The sequence below is a fragment of the Oratosquilla oratoria genome, chromosome 41, assembly GCF_046742065.1.
Source record: "Oratosquilla oratoria isolate Oo_2021 chromosome 41, ASM4674206v1, whole genome shotgun sequence".
Lineage (NCBI taxonomy): Eukaryota > Metazoa > Arthropoda > Malacostraca > Stomatopoda > Squillidae > Oratosquilla > Oratosquilla oratoria.
Window position 1 is genome coordinate 729,006 of NC_134817.1, and position 24,232 is coordinate 753,237.

General features: G+C 38.4%; 1 protein-coding gene across 1 annotated transcript; it reads right to left on the bottom strand.

Moving 5' to 3' along the window:
* Positions 1–3,760: 3,760 nt before the first annotated feature.
* On the bottom strand, positions 3,761–23,554 carry LOC143020870 (uncharacterized). The gene is made up of 6 exons (XM_076177725.1): positions 23,512–23,554; positions 23,154–23,377; positions 21,703–21,924; positions 17,113–17,224; positions 11,371–11,517; positions 3,761–11,144 (listed from the first exon to the last, which is right to left on the bottom strand). The coding sequence occupies exons 2-6, from the start codon at positions 23,271–23,273 to the stop codon at positions 10,597–10,599; spliced, it is 1,149 nt and encodes a 382-aa protein (XP_076033840.1). The 5' UTR covers positions 23,274–23,377; positions 23,512–23,554; the 3' UTR covers positions 3,761–10,596.
* Between the last annotated feature and the right edge of the window lie 678 nt (positions 23,555–24,232).

A 24,232-nucleotide genomic window follows, 5' to 3' on the forward strand; every position in this document is an offset into this window, starting at 1 on the left:
TTGCATTCAGACCACACTACTTAGGTCAAAAGCAATGCAGCAAGGCACACCTCATCCACGTGTCCTGACAGACAGCCAAAGTTGGTTTACCTCCACTTCTTCACCATAAAGCAACCACACCCTTCTCTTCCATTTCCAAAATTATGACACAGATGAGAACATACACATCATCCATTTACTATTCCCTTCCATTCACTACTATTTTTGGCATTTTTTCTTCCCTGCTTGACAAACATTCCACACGTATCCAAAGCCCCCTTTACCATGTCCATCCATGTCATTCTTGATCTTCCTATAAAGTTCACTCCATCCACTTCTGCTTTCCACACTCTCTTTACCAGTATTTCCTCAATCATTCTTTTTCCATATGCCCAAACCACCTCAGCACTCTGTTCTACTCTATATGAGGATGGAGCCTTTACTAGTACATAGTTTCAGTTGTTAAAGCTTTTTCAAATACATAGTCATAATACACATGACTGAGATTAAATAAGAACTGAGGGAATGGGGGCAGGGAGGTAGGGAGAGAGGAAAGGAGGTAGGGAGAGAGGAAAGGAGGTAGGGGGAGGGGAGGGGGGTCACTCAATATTAGAAAAGGTTAAGGAGAAGGTGGACCAAATGTCTGGAAACAGGAAAGGTTAAGGATAAGATGGAACAATTGGCTGGGTGAAGGACATTAGCTCACAACTGAGGAACAAAAGGAAGAAGAAAATAAGAAGGGTGTGCAATTGTCAACTGAGGGTGGATAATGACTTCAATAGGAAAAAAAGGGGATTTTGGAGGGCAACAAGGGATAGCTTAAAATTTTGTGGGCAATGGGTATTAAAGGAATTAGATGGGGTGAGATATTGAACATGCCTGTTTTGTTCAATTGTGTTGGTTCCCTGTATGATGGCTGCTTCCAAACATTTTCTATGGATCTTGTTGGATTCACATACCAAAAGTTCTGCATTTTCTCAGTCCATCAAGTGGTTGCTACCGATAAACACTGGCTTTATTGTCTAGTGTTTAGCTGATGTTTATTCTCATCCCCGTACAATAAAACCTGTGTTTATTGGATTCTGTGCTCAGGATGCAAAAAATCCTACATTGGGGAAACATCACATGAGCTAAAATCCTAGATACAAGAACACCGATTCGATGTCTGCCATGATGTCACCACTAACACTTGTGTTGTACACAGGAACAGTAGCAACTACTTGATGGACTAGGAAAATGCATAACTTCTGGTAAGTGAACTCAACAAGATCCGTAGAAAATGTTTGGAAGCAGCCATCATACAAGGGACCAACACAATTCAACAAAACAGGGTCATGTTCAATATCTCATCACACTTAATTCTTTAATATCCATTGTCAACAAAATTTTAATTTATCCCTAGTTGCCTTCCAAAATCCCCTTTTTTCCTCTCATAATCAGTCCACCCTCATTAGACAACTGCTCACCCTTCTTATTTCTTCTTCCTGTTGTTCCTCGGTTGTGAGCTAATGTCCTTCACCCAGTCAATTGTTCCATCTTATCCTTAACCTTTCCTGTTCCCAGACATTTGGTGTCACCGAATTAATGAAGTGGCTTTGCTGTGGATGTGCTGTGTTTTGCGACACTGCTTCTGACCCAGGTGCAGTGGACAGGATGCAGGGATGACCAGTCATCCAGGAGGTGTGAAGATGAGAGGGAGGGAAAAGGGTGGAGGGGAGTGGAGGCTGTAGGAGATGGAATGGGTGGGAGTGGTTTATGTGCCTTTTTCTTTTTGGCTACCTCCCGTGTAAGAGAGAAAAAAGCCTTTGATATATGTATGTATGTATATGTTTTGGCTACCTCCCTTGTTAGGGGGAAAAAGCCTTTGGTATATGTATGTAGGTATATTATGACTATGTACAGTACTTGAAAAAGTTGTACCCAATGAAATGTCATACAAATAAGGCTCTGTCCTCAAGTGGTATTTATTTTGGTAGACTTGTCGGCAACTGCCACTTTCATATATATATATATATATATATATATATATATATATATATATATATATATATATATATATATATATATATATATATATATATGTATATATGTATATCATATTTTCATCAATAGTGGATTCCTCCACAAAGGGAGGTACTACCCATACACTTGTGAGGACCAGCTTCATAACCTTTACAGGGATACAATAACAATCTTTCATTTTCTACTCAGGTTCCTCATAAAAGCAGAAAATATCAGTAGTTTATAACAATCTGATTGACCTCAACATGGTGGAGTTCAATGAAACTACCTTATAATAAACCCTTGCCCACACCTAATCTAAATAGATATACATGTACATAAAATATGTATATTTCCATATATGTTCTTGCATTTGCTTAGGTGGTCCTTGTGTCCATGCATGTGAAAGATGTATGTAACTATTCTAGTGAGGATAAGAGTACATTTATAAAGGTACAGTACAGAAATCTCATTGATGGTGGATGGAATATATACCAGCAGTACTACTTACACTTGCTTAGGTTTAAGAAAATTATTCTACCATAATATACGTACACCATATAATTTCTGCATAATATAATTTTTTGTAGTGATGCAAGCACATACAACCTTTAAAAGTTAAATCACAACACATAATACAAACAATGGCAGAAAACTACTCTTGTAATCAGAATACAATGAAGGAAAATCACTAAATTCTAATTCAATTTTATATACAAATATATTAAGTTCATTCTGTGTCAACCATGAAACATTTTCAAAAGGTCACAGTAAATTTCACACATACCATATACTTTTATCTACAAATTGAGTCAATAAAAGTAAAGCCTTTTATAATGAATCAAATTCATCCATTGATGGCTTATCAGGTACTGATAGAACATCAAATTTGTGCAACTTGGCAGCAATCTACAGAGTACTGCTGAAGGCAGAAAGATTTGTGGACATGTAATTGAAGCAGGAAGGACGGAGATGTGCAGCAATCACTACAGCAGATATCTGTGTACATGTGTGTAAATGAAGTAAAGACAGGACAATATGTGAATATGTATGTGATTATAAGCTGATTGATTAAAAAATGGACTGGGTCCACTTTATGAAAAGTAAACATACAATGGAGAAGGAAATAAAAAAGGACAATGCTAAAAGAAATTATGGATTGTAAGAGTAAAAGATGGACAAATGAAAGTGCACATATGACCATAAAACAAGAAGCTAATTCAAATGAAATAGCCCAGTTATAAAACGATAATTATGATTGGAAAACCATGGTAATGAACAGAAAAAGTGGGAAATGAAACATTACAATGCATAAAGAGGGAAAATACTAAAGTACAAAATCTAAGTACTAAAACAAATTGAAATCTGGTTTGTAGATGGTCACAGAATTCTACATGCAGCACATCTGTGTCACAATGCATATAACAGACTACAGATCAGATATGCAGAGCAGGTCTATGACTGGGGGTACTCAGCATATATACTGGAGCCCTTGAAATAGTGTAAGAAATATACCCTTGGGCGTTCTAAATTTTAAACTCTTAATCTATATATTGGCAAATTTCTTTTTGTAGCTCTGGTCTATTATGTAATTACTCTTAAATCATTAAACTCCGATGACAAGATGTCTTGTCATTTGGTCAAATAAAACAAAAAATCATAAAACACCAAAATGTTTGATCAAACACCAGAAAAATATGACGTCAGTCCTCGCTTCACGAAGCGAGGACTGACGTCATATTTTTCTGGTGTTTGATCAAACATTTTGGTGTTTTATGATTTTTTGTTTTATTTGACCAAATGACAAGACATCTTGTCATCGGAGTTTAATGGGTTAAATCATGTAAGACAGACACGGAAAGAATATCCCAGTGTGAAACAAATGGCCTAGACAGGCTTTTATAGAACATTTATGCAAAAGGCATGGCTCTGATTCAACTTCATAATGATGCAGAAGAAATAAAAATTGCAAATTAAGTAAGAATGATAAAACATCAAAGGGACTTTCACAAAGTTTAGTTACAGGAGGAAATATTTGAACACACATCATTAATAGGTAGTACTCCTGCTTTATGCATGAGTAACCTAATTTGAACCTTTGGGGGTTTATACAAAAATGGGCACTATTAGTGAGGTTTCATACATAATTCTACATATCTTTAAACTCTTTCCGGCTTGTCTGATGCTTTAATAAAAAAATACACACACAGAAAAAAATCCAGCTCAACACCAATACACTAAAAGAAAGCCTCCCATGCACCCAGGGTGGCAGATAAGTACAGGGTTTCTCCTCAGGTTCTCCAGAGGTGAAGACTGTCCACAGTACAACGTGACAGACTGCAACTAACATTTGAACAGTAATTAGTAATATTTCAAGTCGTCTCTCCTACACCATTTCTAGTGCACCACCTCTTTCTTTTTTTATACTCCTGTAGAAGATAAACAAATCCAGCTACAATGTTTCCATGTGTGTTGTAAAAGGTGACTGATAAGGATGGAATGAGGGGACTGGTGATTTCCCTTTCAATATTCTCCCACAAAGGACCAAAGACAGATACCTGTACAAGGTAGTCCTGAGAGATGGGTCTTCAAAACCCATCAACATTCTCAATCCATTTGGACATACAGGCTGACTTCTGGCCTTTAGACTGAATCCAAGCTTTCTCTATCAACTTCAATTGTATTTCCTCTATCTTTACATGTAAGGAGAGCTGACAATGAGTGACTGATCACCTCCTCTTCCTACTACAAGCTGGTGACATAGGAATACTCATACACTAACACAATGCTGACATCTGTTCAAGTTTTTTTTCCAGAGATCTATGGGAGGACACGAGGACTGTTGCTCGCTGCTGTGGGACTGTAGATTTCCAGTATGTGAAACTCAAGGCAACAATTATTTTCCTGCAAAGTCAAAGCATGCTTTGACCTACCCACCTCTTTTATAAATGGAAAAAGCCCATTGGTATATACATATAATTGAAATTGGTAAATGACATTCTCGCTACAAAATTAGAAAAAAAAAATCAAGAAATCCTCAGTGATCCCAAGAAAAAGTCTTAAAATCTTGTCTAAAATGAACATGAGCAATACAAAAGTAATGTTCAACTGAATTTCAAGGTAGACCAAATATCAATAATGATCAGGATCTTAATGGAACTTATGCTGAGAATATAACAATGAAAGATGATGAGGGGAAGCTGGGTAAGACAATGACTAAAGCAGGACTGAAGCAATGAATGTGTAGAAGTGCAAATGAGTAGGAACCATAACAAGAAATATAGGATAACAGAGGCAAAAGTAGTTTGCCAAGTGGATCCAAAGAGATGGTAATAATAGGTGATGGAGGTCAGACACAAAGTGGAAGAAATAGATGTTTACAAAAGTATATTGGTCACATCTGGCACTCTTTTTTTAAAGTAAATTCCTAAAGTTTGCAAAATGAAGAGGCATCTCTATTAAGATAACCTGAATATAGGATGGAAAAGCAGATATCAAGCACATTTTATCTGTGAACAGGAAACCTTTTCATGAAGTTAATTTGAAGAGGGAGCAGAAAAGTAGTTTCTGTCATGTTAACATGAACAGGGAAAAGAAAAGAAGATCTCAATTAAGTTGATTTGAAGAGCATGTTGAGGAGAAGATTCCTCCCTTCCTATTTCTTTTGGCTGGTGACATAAAAGCAGTCTCATGCTAACACAACACGGACAATTCCAAAGTTTCTTCCTGGAGAGATCCATGGGAGGTCCCTGAGGACCATTGCCTACCATTGGGGCTGTGGGTTTCCATTCAGTGAAACTTGAGGTAACAATTATCATTAACTCATGTGACCTGTGATCTATTAATATCTTTTTTCTTTCTTTTTTCAACTTCTCAGCTATTACTTGCTCAGAAAGGTAGTTAAAAATGTATTCCTTTTTTGGGGGTGAGCTTAGAAATTTAAGATCACATGGTCTTCCTGCTGTCATGCATTGGCTCTAACAGAACTTGAACCCCCATCCATCTACCTTTTTTAGCTCCAGATGCAAGCACTTATGTCTTCTTAGCTACCAGGCTCCCTAATCTGATGACTTACAATGCAAATCAATATTGTACCCCTTAGTAATCAATCCCTTTAACTCAGTGATGTGTTGTACTAATTTTCTCATGCTCTGAGTGACTTCTGGGCCAACCCAATGGCTGTTGCCTGTTACTTGGGGGCTATGGGTCTGCTAGGAGAGTGACCTGGGGCAACAGATTGAATAATTGATCTCATGCTTATCAATACAGTGGGTGGTTCCCTTTAGCTAAGGAGCTACCCTACCTGGGTCAAAAGTTTTAATCAACCACTTCAATCTTAAAGATACATTTTAAAGAATATCTTTCTGGCCAATTACAGCTTTTAGAATGGGTAGCTACTAGAATGAAGGGAGTGGTATTGTAACATGCGATGACTGGACACTGGACAGAGAGAGCAAACATCTTTGTAACACTGATTTGACCTGCACCATTCACAAATACAGCCAAAGGTCTACCAAGCCCAATGTTCAGAAAGCTAGACACTTTGAGATATTAAGGATGGTTATGCATCACATTAAGAGTACATGATAACGCTTACTCATCTTTCTGCCTTCAATAATCTATTTACTTCACATTTTATACATCAGTATCTAATAAATGAGCACAGAATAACAATTTCCAAACAAGTCATTTACAAATTGGTAAATAGCTAAACAACTGTATGTTCAAATTAGTAAATGGCTAAATAATTGTATGTTCAAATTGAAAAGTAAGCACATAACATCTGTCTACATACCAGGGCTTCTTTCCCCTTAACCACTTCAGTACGATGACACCTACGATGGCGTCATGAGGCGCGAGTGGGTACATGAGGATGCTAGAGTCAGCGTATTGATTATATATATCTTTTTGTAGTTGTACACGAGTTATCCCGGATTCTGTGAACTGGTCTGATTGCATTTTCTGTGTTTATTATTACTCAGAATAAAAGAGAATGAGTAATACAGCAGTGACTTTATATTCTATAATGCAAGTAGTGTGATGCATTGTTCATATGGCAGCCAATGCTGTGCACAAGAATTTGACTCGTAATGAAGTGGTTAAGGCCAGTACACACGATCGAGTATTGCCTGGTGGGCGTTGCCTGTCTACTGGGCAAAGGTTGTGCGTTGTTGTACACAAGGGTGGTGGTTGGTGACAGCCACACATAGGGGTTGGCAACTAGCGGTGGTCGGCAGCAAACCCCTTGACACCAGGCATTGTCTGGTGATGTGGGTGAAGTAAAGGCATGGGCAATCCAATCATTTGCCCGCCTAATTTGCCTGAGTGACGGGTATTTAGCGAGTGCCCATCGGGCAATGCTTGATCTTGTGTACAGGCTTTTATAAGGGAGGTAGCCAGTCAAGGCACATCCACTCCCATTCGGCACCCTTGTTTCCCTCTCATCTTAGCTCCTCATGGATGAAGGGTTATTTTTGTCTCCTACCCACTCCCTGGGTAAGGAGCAATGTAACAAAACACATTAACACAAAAATAATATCATGTCACACAAAACAGATTATAATCTTAATACCTGGTATCCTACCATTAGATATAAAAAAATTACAATACAATTAAACCAACTAATACCATCATTAAAATGTACACAATTATCTATATTCAGATATAAAACTAGATATTAATATAAATAATTCTTTGTATGATTAAAAAAATGATGGTAGCTCATCGAGTTTATTTCTGTAATAATTCATTCTGCAGGCCAATGATAGGTACTAGTGCCCCTGCAAGAAGGATGTCAGAGAGGATCATGTTTCCAAAACCCACCAACAGCATCACCTATAACTTGGAGGTGCAGCACCAAAGGGCTGCTGACACTCAGGCTCTAGACATGGCCCAAGATCTCTTTATTAGTAACTGTATATCCTCCACATTTGTACTTCAAGAGAGCTGACAACCAGCAATTACTCCCCTACTTTAACTCCTTCAAGTTGATGATACTGGAACTGTTGCACATTTATAAAATGGGCTGCAACCCACTGTTTCTTCTAGGAGATCTATGGGAGGACCTGAGGTCTATTGCCAGCCACTGTGGAGATGTGGGCTTCCAGTTAGTGAAACTCGAGGCAACAACTATTAATATTATGACAATTTGAACCCTGCTTGGGGGAAATTGAACTAAGGGCATGGTTCATTAAATTCCATGCTACAAAGTCCACTGTAAGGGGCACCGTCCTAGCCTCCCGATAGGGGGGGAGTTTGTGACGTTAAACCAAACTGTTACATATGTTGCAAAAATTGTCCGTCTCCACATCTAAACATCAACCCCTTACTGCTTCAGAACCCTTCATTATCACTCTACAACAAAAGACGGGCCACATCATCACTCCTGAATTAAACTATACAAAGACAGTCTTCAATAAGTATGTATTTTTTGATACATCATTAACTTTACAATAACACAACTTTTATTTTGTAAATAAAACTGCAATGATGCAAAAGTATCTATATTTAGATAGTTGAATTTAGGAGGAGTGAAAGAACTTTTGTCCTCCATTTTATCATAAATTTGGTGATCCTTGGAAAGTCACAGCCACATCAGCTCCCAACCTGCCTTTACTTAAGACATCAATATTTGTATTTGCAAAGATTCAAACATGAAAATGGCAGCTGCAAATCTAAGGCACTTTTCTTCCTAAACTAAGATTTTACAAAATCAAATCACCAATATAAAACATATCCAGAGAGAGATCCACTCTTGTTCAAACTGTACCTGTACACACTAGACAAATACACCTGCTTTGGAGAATATCAAATCGGTTCCAGAACCATATTTCATTTGTTAAAAATGTTCCTTCCAGAACCTTCACCTACTTCAGGAAATTAAAGATAGATCTACACAAGGCTACATCATGAAGGGCTTGCAGAGTGATACTGGATGGTGTAAATGTCAAGCCATGGGTTATGGCTTACTAGACAAAATTTTTATATTAGTTTTCCAAAATGTGTGAATCCACACATTTTGCAACCATCACTCATGAACCAAGATGTAAAGGATAAGTCACCAAAATGAAGTTGCCTTCATTAAGATACTGTTTTATATCTAATCCTAAATTGATTGCAGCTAACGTGACACCATATCCTAGGGCCAGTCCTTCATGGTTATATACAAGCCTCATGTAAACCTACCTTAGTGTAATCAAAACTACCCAGATGATGGGCTACCTTCAGCCCAGAACAAACTGTACATCTGAACTTGACCCAGTTTACCCAAACCAAAGCTATTCAAAAGGCATTTACATGCAATGATGCTGACCTAGCCTACCACATGATGTCCTGCCAATCCAAATGAAACTAATAACAAAAACCATGATGACCTATCCTAAATATATCTTAAAATGTACCTACTGTTCTAATTCATGAAATCAATCAGTCCTGGAGACTTGACCCTTTTCTGAGAGTCAATCAATCCATTCCGTTTTGGCTGCTGATAGGTGGTTGTATTCACTTGAAGCAACCCTCTTACTCTCAAAAGGCAACATTCATCTCAACTAACATTTCCTGTGAGAGATGACATATTTCCTAACTACCATTAGGTTATTTCATTAACCAGGAAAAACTTTCCACTTTAAAAAAATGTATGTCCTAAAAATTTGGCCTTGTCTAGTCATGACCTATTCTAATCTACTCTCAAAGTCCATGAGATCTAAAATGACCTATTATCTGTCACTTAACATAATTCAAAGCATATCATACAGTCTTCAAAATTTAATCCTCCAAGCTTGACCATGTATTATTTTCAAATAATCTTGAATTATATTTTTAAACTAAAAGTCCCCTGTTGAGTTGTGAAGCAATTTAAATACCTCTAACTAGTGCTAATCAATATGAATGACGTAAACTACAGGTAACCAGTGTCTCTAAATCCTTCTTTCCCTAACACCTTCCAATCTCTTTCCATTTCCAAAACAATACTTGTAAAATTCTTTACAAAACTACACAAACTTCTCAAAATCTACTGTATGCACCTCCGATAAAATATGATGTGTAACATAGTGCTGTGATAAAATGTTACATCTTGCTATTTGCAATATAATTTAATACAAATTCAACTTTGTATCACTAAGAGTGAAAAAATAGAATTACTAAACATAAAAGACAAAAATGAAAAGCCTAATCCTAAAAAATACTTTACCAAGGCATACCTTTGTTCCTTGTAAATAAAAACTACATTATATAATCTTCATTAGTAGGATATTATGGTTTGTTTCAGCATGTACATAAGTATCAAAATAATTTTGTGTAATGTGCATTTGGAACTAAAATACTATATTGTTAAAACCACTACCTGATATTAGGGAATATAAAGCATAACTCCAAAAATCAAAGGAGAGTTTTATTTTTCTAAGAAACTAGAATTTGCAAAAGGGATCGTGTTTAGTAAAATTTTTCCTAAAATGCAGGATTGTATGCAGTTGAATTATATGCCTAATGAGTGACTAGTAGTTCAAATAAACCCTGCACATATAATATATTTTAAAAAATAAATAGGAAGTGTACAATATTTGACTCCTTTTAGAGATTTTGCTTTGCACAAAAAATACATAAAACAGGAAGTTTCTAATCATCCTGCGAAAACATTTCATCAAAAATAGATGCTGATGTGGGCAGGGTCTCGGCAGTTTCGATACTGATATTACTGCCTTCTATCTGATTGTCTCTTATGTCTTTTTTCTTATTCTTGCTAAGGCTATGAGTGGAAGAACTCACCTCTCCAGCCATAACCTCTTCCTTCTTAGATGTCTGAAGCCTGGCCTTCTTCGGGACAGACATTGACAGGTCTAGCTCCATGCTGTCATTGAAAATATCATCATGCTGTGAGCTAACAGCGGCTGATGATGCCACAAAGTGGGTTCCATTGGAACTGCTTGCTGCACCGAAGCCATTGTTGGTTTTCAGCTGGGTACTGGAGGCAATGGCTGCCCTCTTCTTTCGAGGGGAGATGCTAATCCTTTCCTCTTCATCAGTATCAATAGAGTCCACATCAGTGTCCTCATCATACTGATCATCACTAGACTCTCGCTTATTTGCGGCGTAGGTCCGAGAGACTGTGGCTGAGGTGGAAGATGAGGCTTCTACACCTGCATCTGGTTCATCGGGGACTACAGCTATACGAAAGTAAAACCAAACTATTACACATATGTCATATAAAGTATAAACAACACTAATACAACACAAATAACAAAAATTTCTTCCCAGAGAGATCTGTGGGAGGATGTGAGAACCACTGGTAGCCACTGTGGGGCTGAAGGTGGTCATTGAAGCTCAGGACAACAACCATTATCACTAAACCACGCTAAAGGCAATAATATTAAAACAATGTTGTCCACTGACCTGAACAATTGGGGCCTTGTGCCTTCAGCTGACGGATTTCGTTCTTTTTCGAGTTAAGCAAGAGGGAGAATTTACAATAAAGTTCTCGCTCAATTTCTTCCTTCTCCTTCACACTACTTTCAGCAACAGCAATGGCTTTTTTATGCTCTGAAAATGGTCATGCAAATAAATTTATGGATATCAGAATATGATATATAAGAGGATGAGGAGGGAGGATCACCTTGTAAATGAAGCAGCCTTGCTCTGTATGTGATGTCTTACTGCATTGCTTTTGACCCAGGTTGAGGACAAGAAACAGGGATGACCCTTCATCCACAAGGAGCTAAGATGAGAAGGAAACAATTAGGTGGTGGATGGGAGTGGAATGGGTGGGAGAAGGTATGTGCCTTGGCTGGCTACCTCCCTTATAAGGAGGAAGAAGCACTTGGAATGTAAATATGGTACAAGAGGCAGAGGGTAAACACACAAATAGATCAAGAGTTTATTGTGAAACTAGTCAAAAAATAAATTATTGTTCTATTTGTGTGTTTTCCCTGTGCCTCTATTACCTGTCTTCACATTCATATAGATATAGACAGATAGGATGTAATATGAGGTGTTTGGTGTCTTCTGTGTAGTGACTGCATCTGGTGTAATTTGAGTCTGTGGCCAGGCCTATTTAGTGTTGATACTGTTTTAATGTTGGGTTATGGCCTGAATGCAGTATTTCCAATGTGATTCCTGTTTGTTGAGGGAGAGGTTTCTCAGTAAGAGAAAGGTGAAGTATGGAGGTAGGGGTCCTTGGGGGTGTTTGTTATGTGATCTGAGTATCTATGTACTTTTGCATGGACATGTTGTGAAGTACAAGTAGTAGGTTCTCGGAGATTTTTGGGTAAAAAGATACATTTTTTTTCAGTTGTTGGTGTCGTTCCCTAGACTGTCTGGCTGAGCAGTCTCATCTCCCTGAGGAATGCCTTAGTTGGAATGAGGTTTTCCTACAAATCCTTTGCAGAGTGTATATTGTGCTGTTGACATGTGTGATTGTGTACAATGTAGTCTTCCATAATGGGTTAGTATGGGGTCAAGAGTTGCATCCTGGATAGTTGTCTGGGATGCATTCATCATAGCTTCTTTTGGTAGCTTAGAGGATGGAAAAAGCTCTTGGTATATAGACAGATAGAATATGTATGTGTATATACATGCATATATGTGTGTATGTGTATACAGGTTTCCCTCGCTATTTGATGGTTCAATATCTGATATTTCATTTATATGATCCTTTTGAATTGATACCACTCGCTCATTTTTCAATGTAGGTGCTTGATTATAAGATCACCAAACCATAAACAAACGCACCATGATCGCAGTGCCACCCACTGAAACTCATTCCCACTCTTTATTCAGTTGTGTCTACTCCCTTGACCTGTGTATCAGTGTCTGTGTTCTGTGCTAATATTTCACATTCATTGTTGCTTTTACAAGAGTAATATCGGGTGCGGCAGAATTATGGCAACCAAATTAAATTTGTCCTACCGCGAACATATTTTATTGCAGCCAAATAATTTTTGTTATACTGAATTCTCCATACTTTTTTGTGCTAGTTATGTTTATCTCAAGTTTGTAATGCTTAATTCCTATTTTTTTTCAGAATGGCAAACAAACATAACGCAATTTTGGAGCTGCATCGTCAAGGAAAACGTCAATGTGACATTGTTCGTTTGCTCGGTGTTCGTAAAGATGTCATTTCAAAAGCAGTCAAGCGGTTCAAGGAGCTTGGTCATGAAGGCGACCGTCCAGGAAGAGGAAGAAAACGCACCGTCAACACTCCCAGGAACAGGCAGATCATCAAGAAGCGAGTCCAGCAAAATTCGAGGGTCTCCATGAGGAAAATCGCCCGTGAAACTGGCATCAGCGACCGATCAGTGCGACGAATGGCGAAACAGGAGCTCAAACTCAAGCCCTACAAGATCCAAAAAGCTCAGCTCCTGACGAACGAAAACAAGCGCGTACGGCTGCAACGATGTCGCCAGCTCATTCGCCGGGCCGCAGGTCAGCAGTGGGAGCGGATCGTCTTCACGGATGAGAAGCTGTTCACCGTGGAACAAGCACACAACCGCCAAAACGACAGGAGCTGGTCCGCAGAGGCTCCCGGCACCTCGGCCATCATCGAACACCGCCAAAATCCGCAGTCCATCATGGTATGGGGCGGAATTTGCGCGAGCGGCAAGACACCCCTGGTTTTCGTGGAACAGGGGGTCAAAATCGACAAGGACGTGTACCGACACGACATCCTCGAGGCTGTGGTACTTCCGTGGACCCAGCAGCACTTTGGCGATACGGAATGGACGTTCCAGCAGGATTCCGCTCCGGCCCACAAGGCGAAAACGACTCAGGAGTGGTGCAAAGCCCATTTTCCGGGTTTTATCACATCTGCGGAATGGCCGCCGTACTCTCCGGATCTAAACCCGATGGACTACAGCGTATGGTCGATTTTGGAGGCCAGGGCCTGTGCTAAGCCCCACAAAAGTTTGGAGTCGCTGAAGCAATCGTTGCGCCGGGAGTGGGACAGAATCACGCCGGAGGAGCTGCGGCCCATCGCCGAAAATTTCAAGAAGCGTTTGAGGCTTTGTATCGCTGCCAAAGGAGGCCACTTTGAAACCGCTTGAATATGATAGTGCCAAAGGTCCATATTAATGTTATTTGTTGTCGTTCTTTGAAATTTCTTTGTTTCAATAAAATTATATGCAAATGAATGAGTTGCCATAATTTTGCCGCACCCTATACATAATGTGATGGCTTCCAAGCAGCCTGCAACAGCTACTACTGGTAAGATAAAGCCCAAAAGACTGAGGTAGAGTTAATTGTTTATCGTTGGAGAACAAACTTGAAATTGTTAAGCACCATGAGGGAGGTGAAGGAGCTAACTCCGTCACCAGAATCATGCAGTTGCCCCAATCAACTGTCTCCACAATAACCAAACAAGGAGAGTGTAAAAATAGCTGGTGAAACATCTACATTAATGGCAAAATGCTGACAAGGCAGAGGGAACCAATAATGGAGGAAATGGAGAGACTCTTAACGCTGTGGACTGATGACCTGTCTCACTGCAACAATTCTCTTCCTGCTTCCTCTGTGACAATGAAAGCCCTCTTGATTTATAATGATCTACATTAAGAAGGGATATGAAGTTATGGATGGGTTAACTTTCAGTGCCGGTAAAGGTTGGTTCAACAGTTATAAAGCTTGAGCAGCTCTACACAACATCAAGATGACTGGTGAGGCTGCAAGTTCTGAAGAGCCTGCTGCTGCAGCATTCATACCAACACAGAAAAAACACATTGAAGAGTGTGGTTACAGTGCCAAACAGGAGATAATCTACTACGAGACAGGCCCGTATTGGAAGAAAACCTCATCCAGAACCTTTATTGCTAGGGAGAAAACAATGCCAAGATTTAAAGTATCCAAAGACAAATTAACCCTGGTGATGGGTGGTAATGCAGCTGGGGACCTGAAGCTGAAACCTTTACTGATTTACCACTGAAAACCCAAGGGCACTTAAGGGCTATGTGAAAGAATATCTTCCAGTGATATATAGATCCAACAAGAAGGCCTGGATTATGTCTTCTATGAATCAGCATTATGTTGCAAATTATTTGTCCCCTGCACTGCGTGACTATGCTGCCAAAGGAAACAGTGCTAATTGTATCCTCCTGCTAGTTGACAATGCCGCAAGCCACCCAACAACCACGGAAGATTGGGCAGACAACATAGAGGTGATGTTTCTGCCCAAAAACATGACAGCACTCATCCAGCCCATAGACCAAGGTGTGATCACCACTTTCAAGGCGTATTACCAGTGCTGCACAATGAATCAGCTGATTAACATGACTGACAGCCCAGACAAGCCCACAGTCAAGCAGTTTTGGGCCAATTATAATATCAAGAAGGCCACTGACAATACCAATGCAGTATGGAAGGGGGTGACAGAAAAAATAAATGAATGGCTGCTGGAAGGAACTGTGACCCAAGTGTGTCAAGAAAACTGATGACTTCATTGGATTTAGTGATGTGGCATCCATTCATAAGGACATCATCAGGCTCTCACATATGGCTGGCTTCAAGGAGATGGATGAAGGTGATGTAAATGAATTGCTACAGTCCCATGATAAGCCACTCAGCAAAGAAGATCTGAAGGAGTTGGAACAAGAACAAGCTCTCCATGGTATTGATGACGATGGTGCACCCCAATGAAGCCTTGACATCAAAACACTTCATGAAGTGTTCTCTGGCTTAGATGCAATCATCGAAAAAAATTAAGAAAAAGGACCCAAACCCAGCATGAAGTGGAACAGTAGGAGAGAGGCTAAATGCAGAATATGGGATCCTACAGTGTTGTTGCAGTCGTTGCTGCTTTTACTCATCTCATGAAGTGGAACAATTGCATATAATGTGGAGCAAGCCTTCAACGTCTACAGAGATATATTTGAGGCCAAGAAAAAAATGGCAAGGCAAACCACAAATTCCAGTGTCTTCAAACCTTCCACTCCCTCCCACCCAGCCCCCTGCCCTGCATCATCTGATCTGGACTCTCCTCTGCCACCTCTCCAGTCTATGTCTCCTATTTTTTGGTTTATGTTGGAGACATCAAGTGGACAGAATACACAGTGAAATATGCAGCTATAGAAAGGCACCCCAGGACAGCTCTGACATAACACGGGGATTTTATACAAAGACAAAACATCACGGTGACATTCATTTTCATTTATATTTTCATTTATCAAAAATCATGTATTCTATTCTTATTATAATTTTATTGATATATGCATTCTGTATTGATGCTAATTATTATTATGTTATGTTATTATACTGTAATACAATATAATATATTATATATCATATTATATTGCATATTATGTCATATATCATATTATGTTATATTATTATTATTGTATTATATTATATATGTTATACCGATGTTGTTTGACATGTTATACTGGAACCAGCCACCAACCACTCCACAAGGAGGGAACGTGGGCCTGGCTCACTATATACACCGCAAACTTCGACCCAGAATAACACTACTCTGAAGAAGCTATTGTAAGCGAAACCGGTCTGGAATAAACTCGATATTCAGATAAAGACCTGTGTTTCCCCCTCCACCTTTCTAATATATATATATATATATATATATATATATATATATATGTATATATATATATATGTATATATATATATATATATATATATATATATATATGATAATGGAAGAGATGGCAGTAAGAGGAGAGGAAGATGGGCAGGGAATTTTAGGGTGCTCCTTAATGTGAAGGCGGATAGGGAGGGAAAGATAGTTGCAGTCAAAAGTACTAAGAAAATGACAGTGATGAATGAGGAAAACAGAGGAGAAATAAGGAAAGATGAGGTGAAAGCAGTTATCAAAATGATGAGACCAGGTAAGGCACCTTGGTTAGATGGGTGTCATGTGGTGTCAAAAAAAGGGAGATACAGTGATGGTGGACTGGCTTGTCAGGTTGTTTAATGTTTGTCTAAAAGAAGGTATAGTGCTGGAGGACTGGAGCAGTACACACACACACACACACAAAAAAAAAAAAAAAAAAAAAAAAAAACACACACATATATGTATTATACTGTATTTTCAAATAAGAATATGTAGGCAGTCTCCTTTGAACTAAATGGCAACATGTAATTTAAAGAAGATGACAAAGAAAACAAAAAAATACAATGCTCTTGCAGCAGTTTTACCTTTATGGAGATCTTTTCTTTCTTTGTCCAGTTTTCTGATATCTTCTCTGCACTTATTCAATTCATCAACAACATCACTAAAGATGGTACTAACAGCTTCTGTGAATGCTTCCTGATTTAAGAAAATAAAATGGAAAATACAATTACATACATATACCAAAAGTTTTTTTCCCCCTAACAAGGGAGGTATCCAAAAAACCAGAGCTGGGTGCATTCCTCAATTTTGGGTCGTGTGTTAGTGTTTCTGCATTCCTCTGGCCATGGTTAATATATTCCTGGAATACATACATATACCAAGGCTTTTTCCCCCTTACAAGGGAGGTAGCCAAAAAGGAAAAGGCATAAAATAATTCCCACCCATTCCATCCCTGAATACACTCCACACCCCTCCACCCTCCCTCTTATCTTAGCACCTCCTGGATGACGGGTCATCCCTGCACCTTGTCCACTGCCCTGGGTCAGAAGCAGTGTCGCAAGACACAGTACATCCACAGCAAGACCGCTTCATTAAATCGGCGACCCCCCCTCTCCGTCCCCCCATGCATAAAAGGAGAAGATGAGGAGAAATCCCTTCGAGCTGCGTCAAATTTTGCTTACACATACTACCTCACCCCCCATCCCCCCGCCCATTCCACCTCATGCATCACAACATCATCTATATACAACCATTCTCCATTCACCCGTCTTCTGTTCTCTCCCGTCCTTCCTCAACAGAGATTTCCCTCTTCCCCAAAGGCCCCTTCACCCCATCCATCCACATCATCCTAGGATGTCCCCTGGAATAGTGTTCCTCAAATGTTTTTGCTCGGTGCATCATTTCTGCATTCTTGCACACAGTACTGTTTTTGAGGAACAGTGTTCTTTTTTACTTTTTTCAAGTTTTTTGAGGAATGCACTACATACGTACTTATTTTGAGGGACATTTCAATAGTTTGGGAATACTAATGCAGGAATGCACCAAGCAAAAACATTTGAGGAATGCTATTCCCAAAATTGAGGAACGTGTCTAACTCTGGAAAAGAACAAAGGCATAAAATCCACTCCACCCATTCCATCCCCAAATACTCCACTCCCATTCACCCCACTCCTGGATGATGGGTCATCCCTGCATCTCACCAACTGCCCTGGGTCAGAAGTAATGTTGCAAGACACAGCACATCCACAGCAAGGCCGCTTCATTAAATTGGTGACCCCTCTCTCTCCGTCCCCTCATGCAGAAAAAGAGAAGATAGGAAGAAATCCCTTCAGGCTGTGTCTAATTATTTCATCACACAAACTCCATCACCCCCCATCCCCCACCCACTCCCCCTCATGCATCACAGCATCATTCATACACAACCATTCTCCACTGACCCCTTTCTGTCTTCTACCTTCCTTCCTCAACAGACATTCCCCTCTTTCACAATGCCCCTTTTATAACATCCATTCATCTCATCCTTGGTCGCCACCTTCTGTTCACTCCTTCTACCTCTGCATTCCACACCTCTTTTACTAATCTTCCTTCACTCATTCTTCCCATGTGTCTAAACTATCCCAATACTCTTTCATCAACTCTATCTTCCAACTCCCTTTCCATCCCTGTTCTCCTCCTCACCTCTTTGTTTCTCACTATATCCAGCTTAGTAACCCCAATCATACACACTCAAACTTCTCCTCTCTTACGTTCCATGTTTCAGCCCCATACAGTGCTGTCAGCACAATCACTTCTCTCCTAGACTTACAAAAGGCCTTCAACAAATTACATACATATACCAAGGCTTTTTCCCCCTTACAAGGGAGGTAGCCAAAAAGGAAAAGGCATAAAATCATTCCCACCCATTCCATCCCCGAATACACTCCACACCCCTCCACCCTCCCTCTTATCTTAGCACCTCCTGGATGACGGGTCATCCCTGCACCTTGTCCACTTCATCAAGAAGATGCTTCAACAAAGTACCATGCAAAAATAATTCTAATAACTGAAAAACATAGGAGGGATACAATGTAAATTACTAAACTGAATGAAGGACTTCTTGCATGGCAGAAAAATGAGAGTAAAGTTCAGAGAAAAGAGTTCAGCTGGGGAGATGATTAGTGGAGTTCCACAGGGATCTGTACTGGGTCCAATAATGTTCGCTATTTATGTGAATGACAAGGATGAAGATGTGGATTGTTACATGAGCTTCTTTGCAGATGATGCTAAATTGCTGAGGAAAGTGAATACTGAAACGGATTGTGAATCACCACAGAGAGACCTATACAAGGTTTGGAAATGGAGCCAAAAGTGGGATGTAGACTTCAACATTAAGAAATGTAGCATAATGGAGTTTGGAAAAAGTAAAAAAAAAAAAAGAATATCAGGTCAATACAAAATTAGAACAAAGGAAGTAAAGAAGTGGGCTCTGAAAAAGACCTGGGAGTAATTATCTCAAATGACAGGTCCCCTGATCAACAGATAAACAAAATTGTCAGAGGCTCTTGCAACTCAATAAAGGTGGCTTTTACCTATTTAGACGAAGAAATGGTTAAAAAAATACTATTCACACTAATAAGACCTAAACTAGAATATGCTGCGATACTATGGTCACCCAGTACCAAAAAGAATATAAAGGAAATTTAATGAATCCAGAGTGCAACCACAAAAATGCCCCCAATACTTTCAAACCTGTCATATGAAGAGAGTCTGGCTAAATTGAATTTACCGACTTTGGAACAAAGTAGAGAAAGAGGCAACCTGCTGACCATTTACAGAATAATGAAAAGCACAGAAGTCCTTGATAGAGAGGACTTACTAAATTGGGATAAGAGAAATACAATGGGACATGAAAAGAAACTCAAAAAGGATAGTTATAGAAGAGACCTTAAAAAGAAAAATTTCCACACAGAGTGGTGGATATCTGGAACAAACTGGATAAAACAATAATGTGTGCAAAAACTATACACAAACTTAAGAGCAAACTAGACACTGCGAGATACAAAGATGGGACACCACAAGCATAGCTCCCCTTCCTGTAAGATATAACTAGGTAAATACAATCTCCTCTTAGTATCCATTCCTAAATGTCTATTTCTCATTACACTTTTTAATCTCCCAAGGCATTTATTTGGTTCTCTCAATCTACATTCTACCTCCACACCTCCCTTTCCCACTACATTTGCACCCAAGTATCTAAAACAGTCCACTTCCTCCAATCTCTCTCCCTTAATACTCTCCTCCAGTCTGTTGCCACTTTCTCCCCTTGTACATCTCATCATCTTATTTTTACCCACATTTATCTTCAACTTCCTTCTTTTGCACACCTTCTCAAACTCTGTCACTAACTTCCTCAACCCCTACTCTGATCCTGCCACAAGAGCAGTGTCATAAGCAAACAACAACTGACTTATTTCCCACTTTTCTCCATTTCCTTTATTCATCTCCAATCCCTGACCCATCACCCTTGGATTTACCTCTTACACCACACCATCCATGTATAAATTGAACAGCCAAGGTGACATAACACATCCTTGGCAATGTCCCACCTTTACTTCAAACCACTAACTCTCTCTATTTCTGATTCTAACTTAAGCTCTATTACTCTCATAAAAACTTTTGACTGCCCTTAACAGCTTTCTTCCTATTCCATATATCTGCAATACCTCCCACTGTGCCTTCCTGTCTACCCTGTCAATTAAACATCAGAAAGTAGAGTCTGATTTCCATATGTAACAGTTGCTACTCAATTTCAACAAAAGGAAACACAAGAAATAAAAACATGTTACTGTCAAAGCTAAAAATTCACGTGCCTTTTATGCTTCCAAAACCTATTTCCTACACCTCAACCTTCATCTGTTCTCTTTTCTTCCAAAAGAGCAGAGTACTTTAAACATCTAGCATATCAAATGTTCTTGGTCTACCTTTACTAGCAAACTCATATGTTCAATCACTAAACTAACTCTACTGAAGTTTTTAACATCCTTTACACAACTTTTCTTTTTTAGTTTCTTTCCATGTGTATGGTTGGCCATCAGTTATTTTCAAAATGGTAGATACTTCTGATCTCTCCATCAGTGAAACACAAATTAACCCTATGGTCAACAGCAAGCAGAGCAGTGAGGTGGAGGAAATAAAGCTTAAGCTGAGATAGAGATCTTAGGCCTCAACCCTAGACCAAGTGTCATCTCTCCAGATGGAGTTGAGGGGGCTGACAGATTTAGAAAATGGGTAGCAGGGAGATGATTCTCTCTGAAGTCCATTTTGCAGGACCACCATCAGTAAGTAACCATTACTAGTCTTCCTCACATATGAGATGAACAATAACAAAGCAACATTTCTTTTACACATTTGCTTGATTTTTTGCACATAGTAATACTAATCCCAGTTTAGATTTTAAATACAGTAACCAAGGCTGAAAAACAGTAAATATACATACTACTTTAATATGTAATCCTTTTCTTTTCTATTCATTTATTCAAACATGTTCAATCACTGCAATATTCATTGTGCACAAGTAAAACTCTGATAACGTAAAATTATGACAAATTTTCAATACTAAACCAATAAAAGAACTTCAGAATATTCCACAGCTTTACTATAGTATCCTGTAAACAAGAAAAAGTCCGCTGGCTTACCTTCTCCATCGGGATCTTTCCTAACACAACTTTTATGTCTTTCCCTGCCACCGGTTGTCTCCACACAAGGTAGCTATTCTGAATCTCAAAGACATTTTGGATTTTTTTGTTGTCTTCATCCCCACTCCCATCAAGTGCTTCCTGCAACATCTTGACATATTCCGATGGAGTTTTCTCCAGCTTGGGTGCCCACTGCTTGACTGCATCATGGTTCGGGCTTAACTGAAAGATTGAAAAAACTTTTATATAGTAATCTGGTCCATTTTTTTTCCTGTGAGTAAACATAACAAGTATAATTTACTAGTTTCTCATTGACACTTTGTATGGTAAAATTATTGTTGATTCTTTTAGTAAACATGATAACAAACTACCTTTCTTAAATGCACTTTTCCAGCAAACTTCAACTGCCTTAAAGACAAATATGTACACTAAACCAACAACCCATGGAGTGTACCTTAATAAATTAATGAATACCCTCAATTCTATAAGGAATCCACCATCAGGATCTACTGAAGGTCTTGTAAATAAAGGCTACTCTAACCAAGATATCAACAGGGTAGTGAAGACAATTATCACTTAATTCACACATACTCCAGCTAGTGTGGAAGAAAAAATTATGAAAGAAATATGTAAAAGCTACATCATACCTACTAGATTTTAAGGTACCCCTGACAGTGTCATCTACTGCAGCCTAAAATCGTACATGTACTGGTTGTTACCTAGTTTGTGCAAATGCTATCAGCTTTCCCTCTTTACTCATTAAGTAATGAAAAGCTTCAAGTTCCAAGACCTGACATCTGGCATCTATCCCAGGAGGTAATATGCTACATTGTAACAGATCCTTGCTATGGGGTTACGTTGAATTTTGTTGAGCCAAGTTAACCCCAGTCAATATAGGACATTTGGTTAAAGGGATCAGTTTTGGGGAGGCAAATGAAAAAGCAGCATTTGCATATCAAATATAAGTCAAACATAGGGAGACTTGTTAGTTATACTCAGTTTTTTCCCATAGAACTCATGAATAATCTTAAGTAAAAATTTGCCAGTTATAAACATTCTCATAATTTCTACATTACTTGAGCAAAAAATATGTGACCTGGATTTACATGAGACAAGCTAACAATGACATTTTTCATTCACCATTATTTATTTACTTATGTATATCAAAGAAATATGAAGCATTGTTTTTTTAAGTTGAAATGAGGAAACAATTTCAAACTGGCCTATTTATCAGGCAAATACTCAACAAACACAGCTCTACCACAAACAAATAGCTTTAGTACTAACATGAAACTTTGTGACATGTCATACTAGTACAAACAATATAGATGAATGTACCAAACAATGGAATTAAAGTGACTGTATGAAAAGGAAAGTAATATGTGCTCTGCGCGGAGCTCAGTGCATGGCAATGTTTGATTTCAGCTAGATCGTTTTAATTCTAACCTTACCTCTGCTGTGTATGCATTATCAGCCTGGATAATCTTTACAACAATATTCTCGTCAGATTTCTGTTCTCCATGAATAAAAAATGGCTTCACCTCGCTACGAATACGTTTAAGAAATCCCATACTGCTTGTATGTTACAATCTCTTTCCTCGCCTCCAGTGTAACCCCAATAGATTGTCAAAACATGTTTACATTGTTCGTAGAAAAGAGCCGATGATGTACCGACCTGAAATATAAAACTCGAAGCTTACAATACACATGATATACAAATGATATGATGTAATAAAAAGATAGAAAATAAGTTATATAAACTAAATGAAGACTATGTAATAATAGAAGACTGAACGTTAAAGTTTGTACAAATATTTTAACGACTGCAGCTTCCGTGAGTGCTCGATGCCCGACGTTGCAGATTGCGACACTGAACATTTATTATACAGCTAATGCATACACCACTTATACATATATGGTCATATGCGAGCACATCAATGTATGCAGCGAATGAAATTTTATTAGTTATACTTTTACTTAATTTATCTGTCTGAGACTAACTTGAAATTATTTCTAATATAAATCTATACTTGGTCTTTAAATATTTCTAATCATGTGTTTTACATAATCATATATACTGAACGCAAACCCTGTGGTACTTACAAATGCGTATATGTATATATATATATATATATATATATATATATATATATACATACATATATATATATATATATGTATATACATACATACATATATATATATATATATATATATATATACATACATACATATATATATATATATATACATATATATATATATATATATATATATATATATAAAAAAATATATACATATATATATATAAATATATATATATATATATATTTTGCTGGTAACCACTAAGGAAATCGGAAGAAAACAGTATATCCCAAGCGCTTGTCTGAAGATGTGAATTACACGAAAGCGCTTGGGATATACTGTTTTCTTCCGATTTCCTTAGCGGTTACCAGCAAAATTTGTGGATCACGTGTTGTTTATAGTGATCTTTCTGCATATATGTGTATAATTCACATCTGAAGATGTG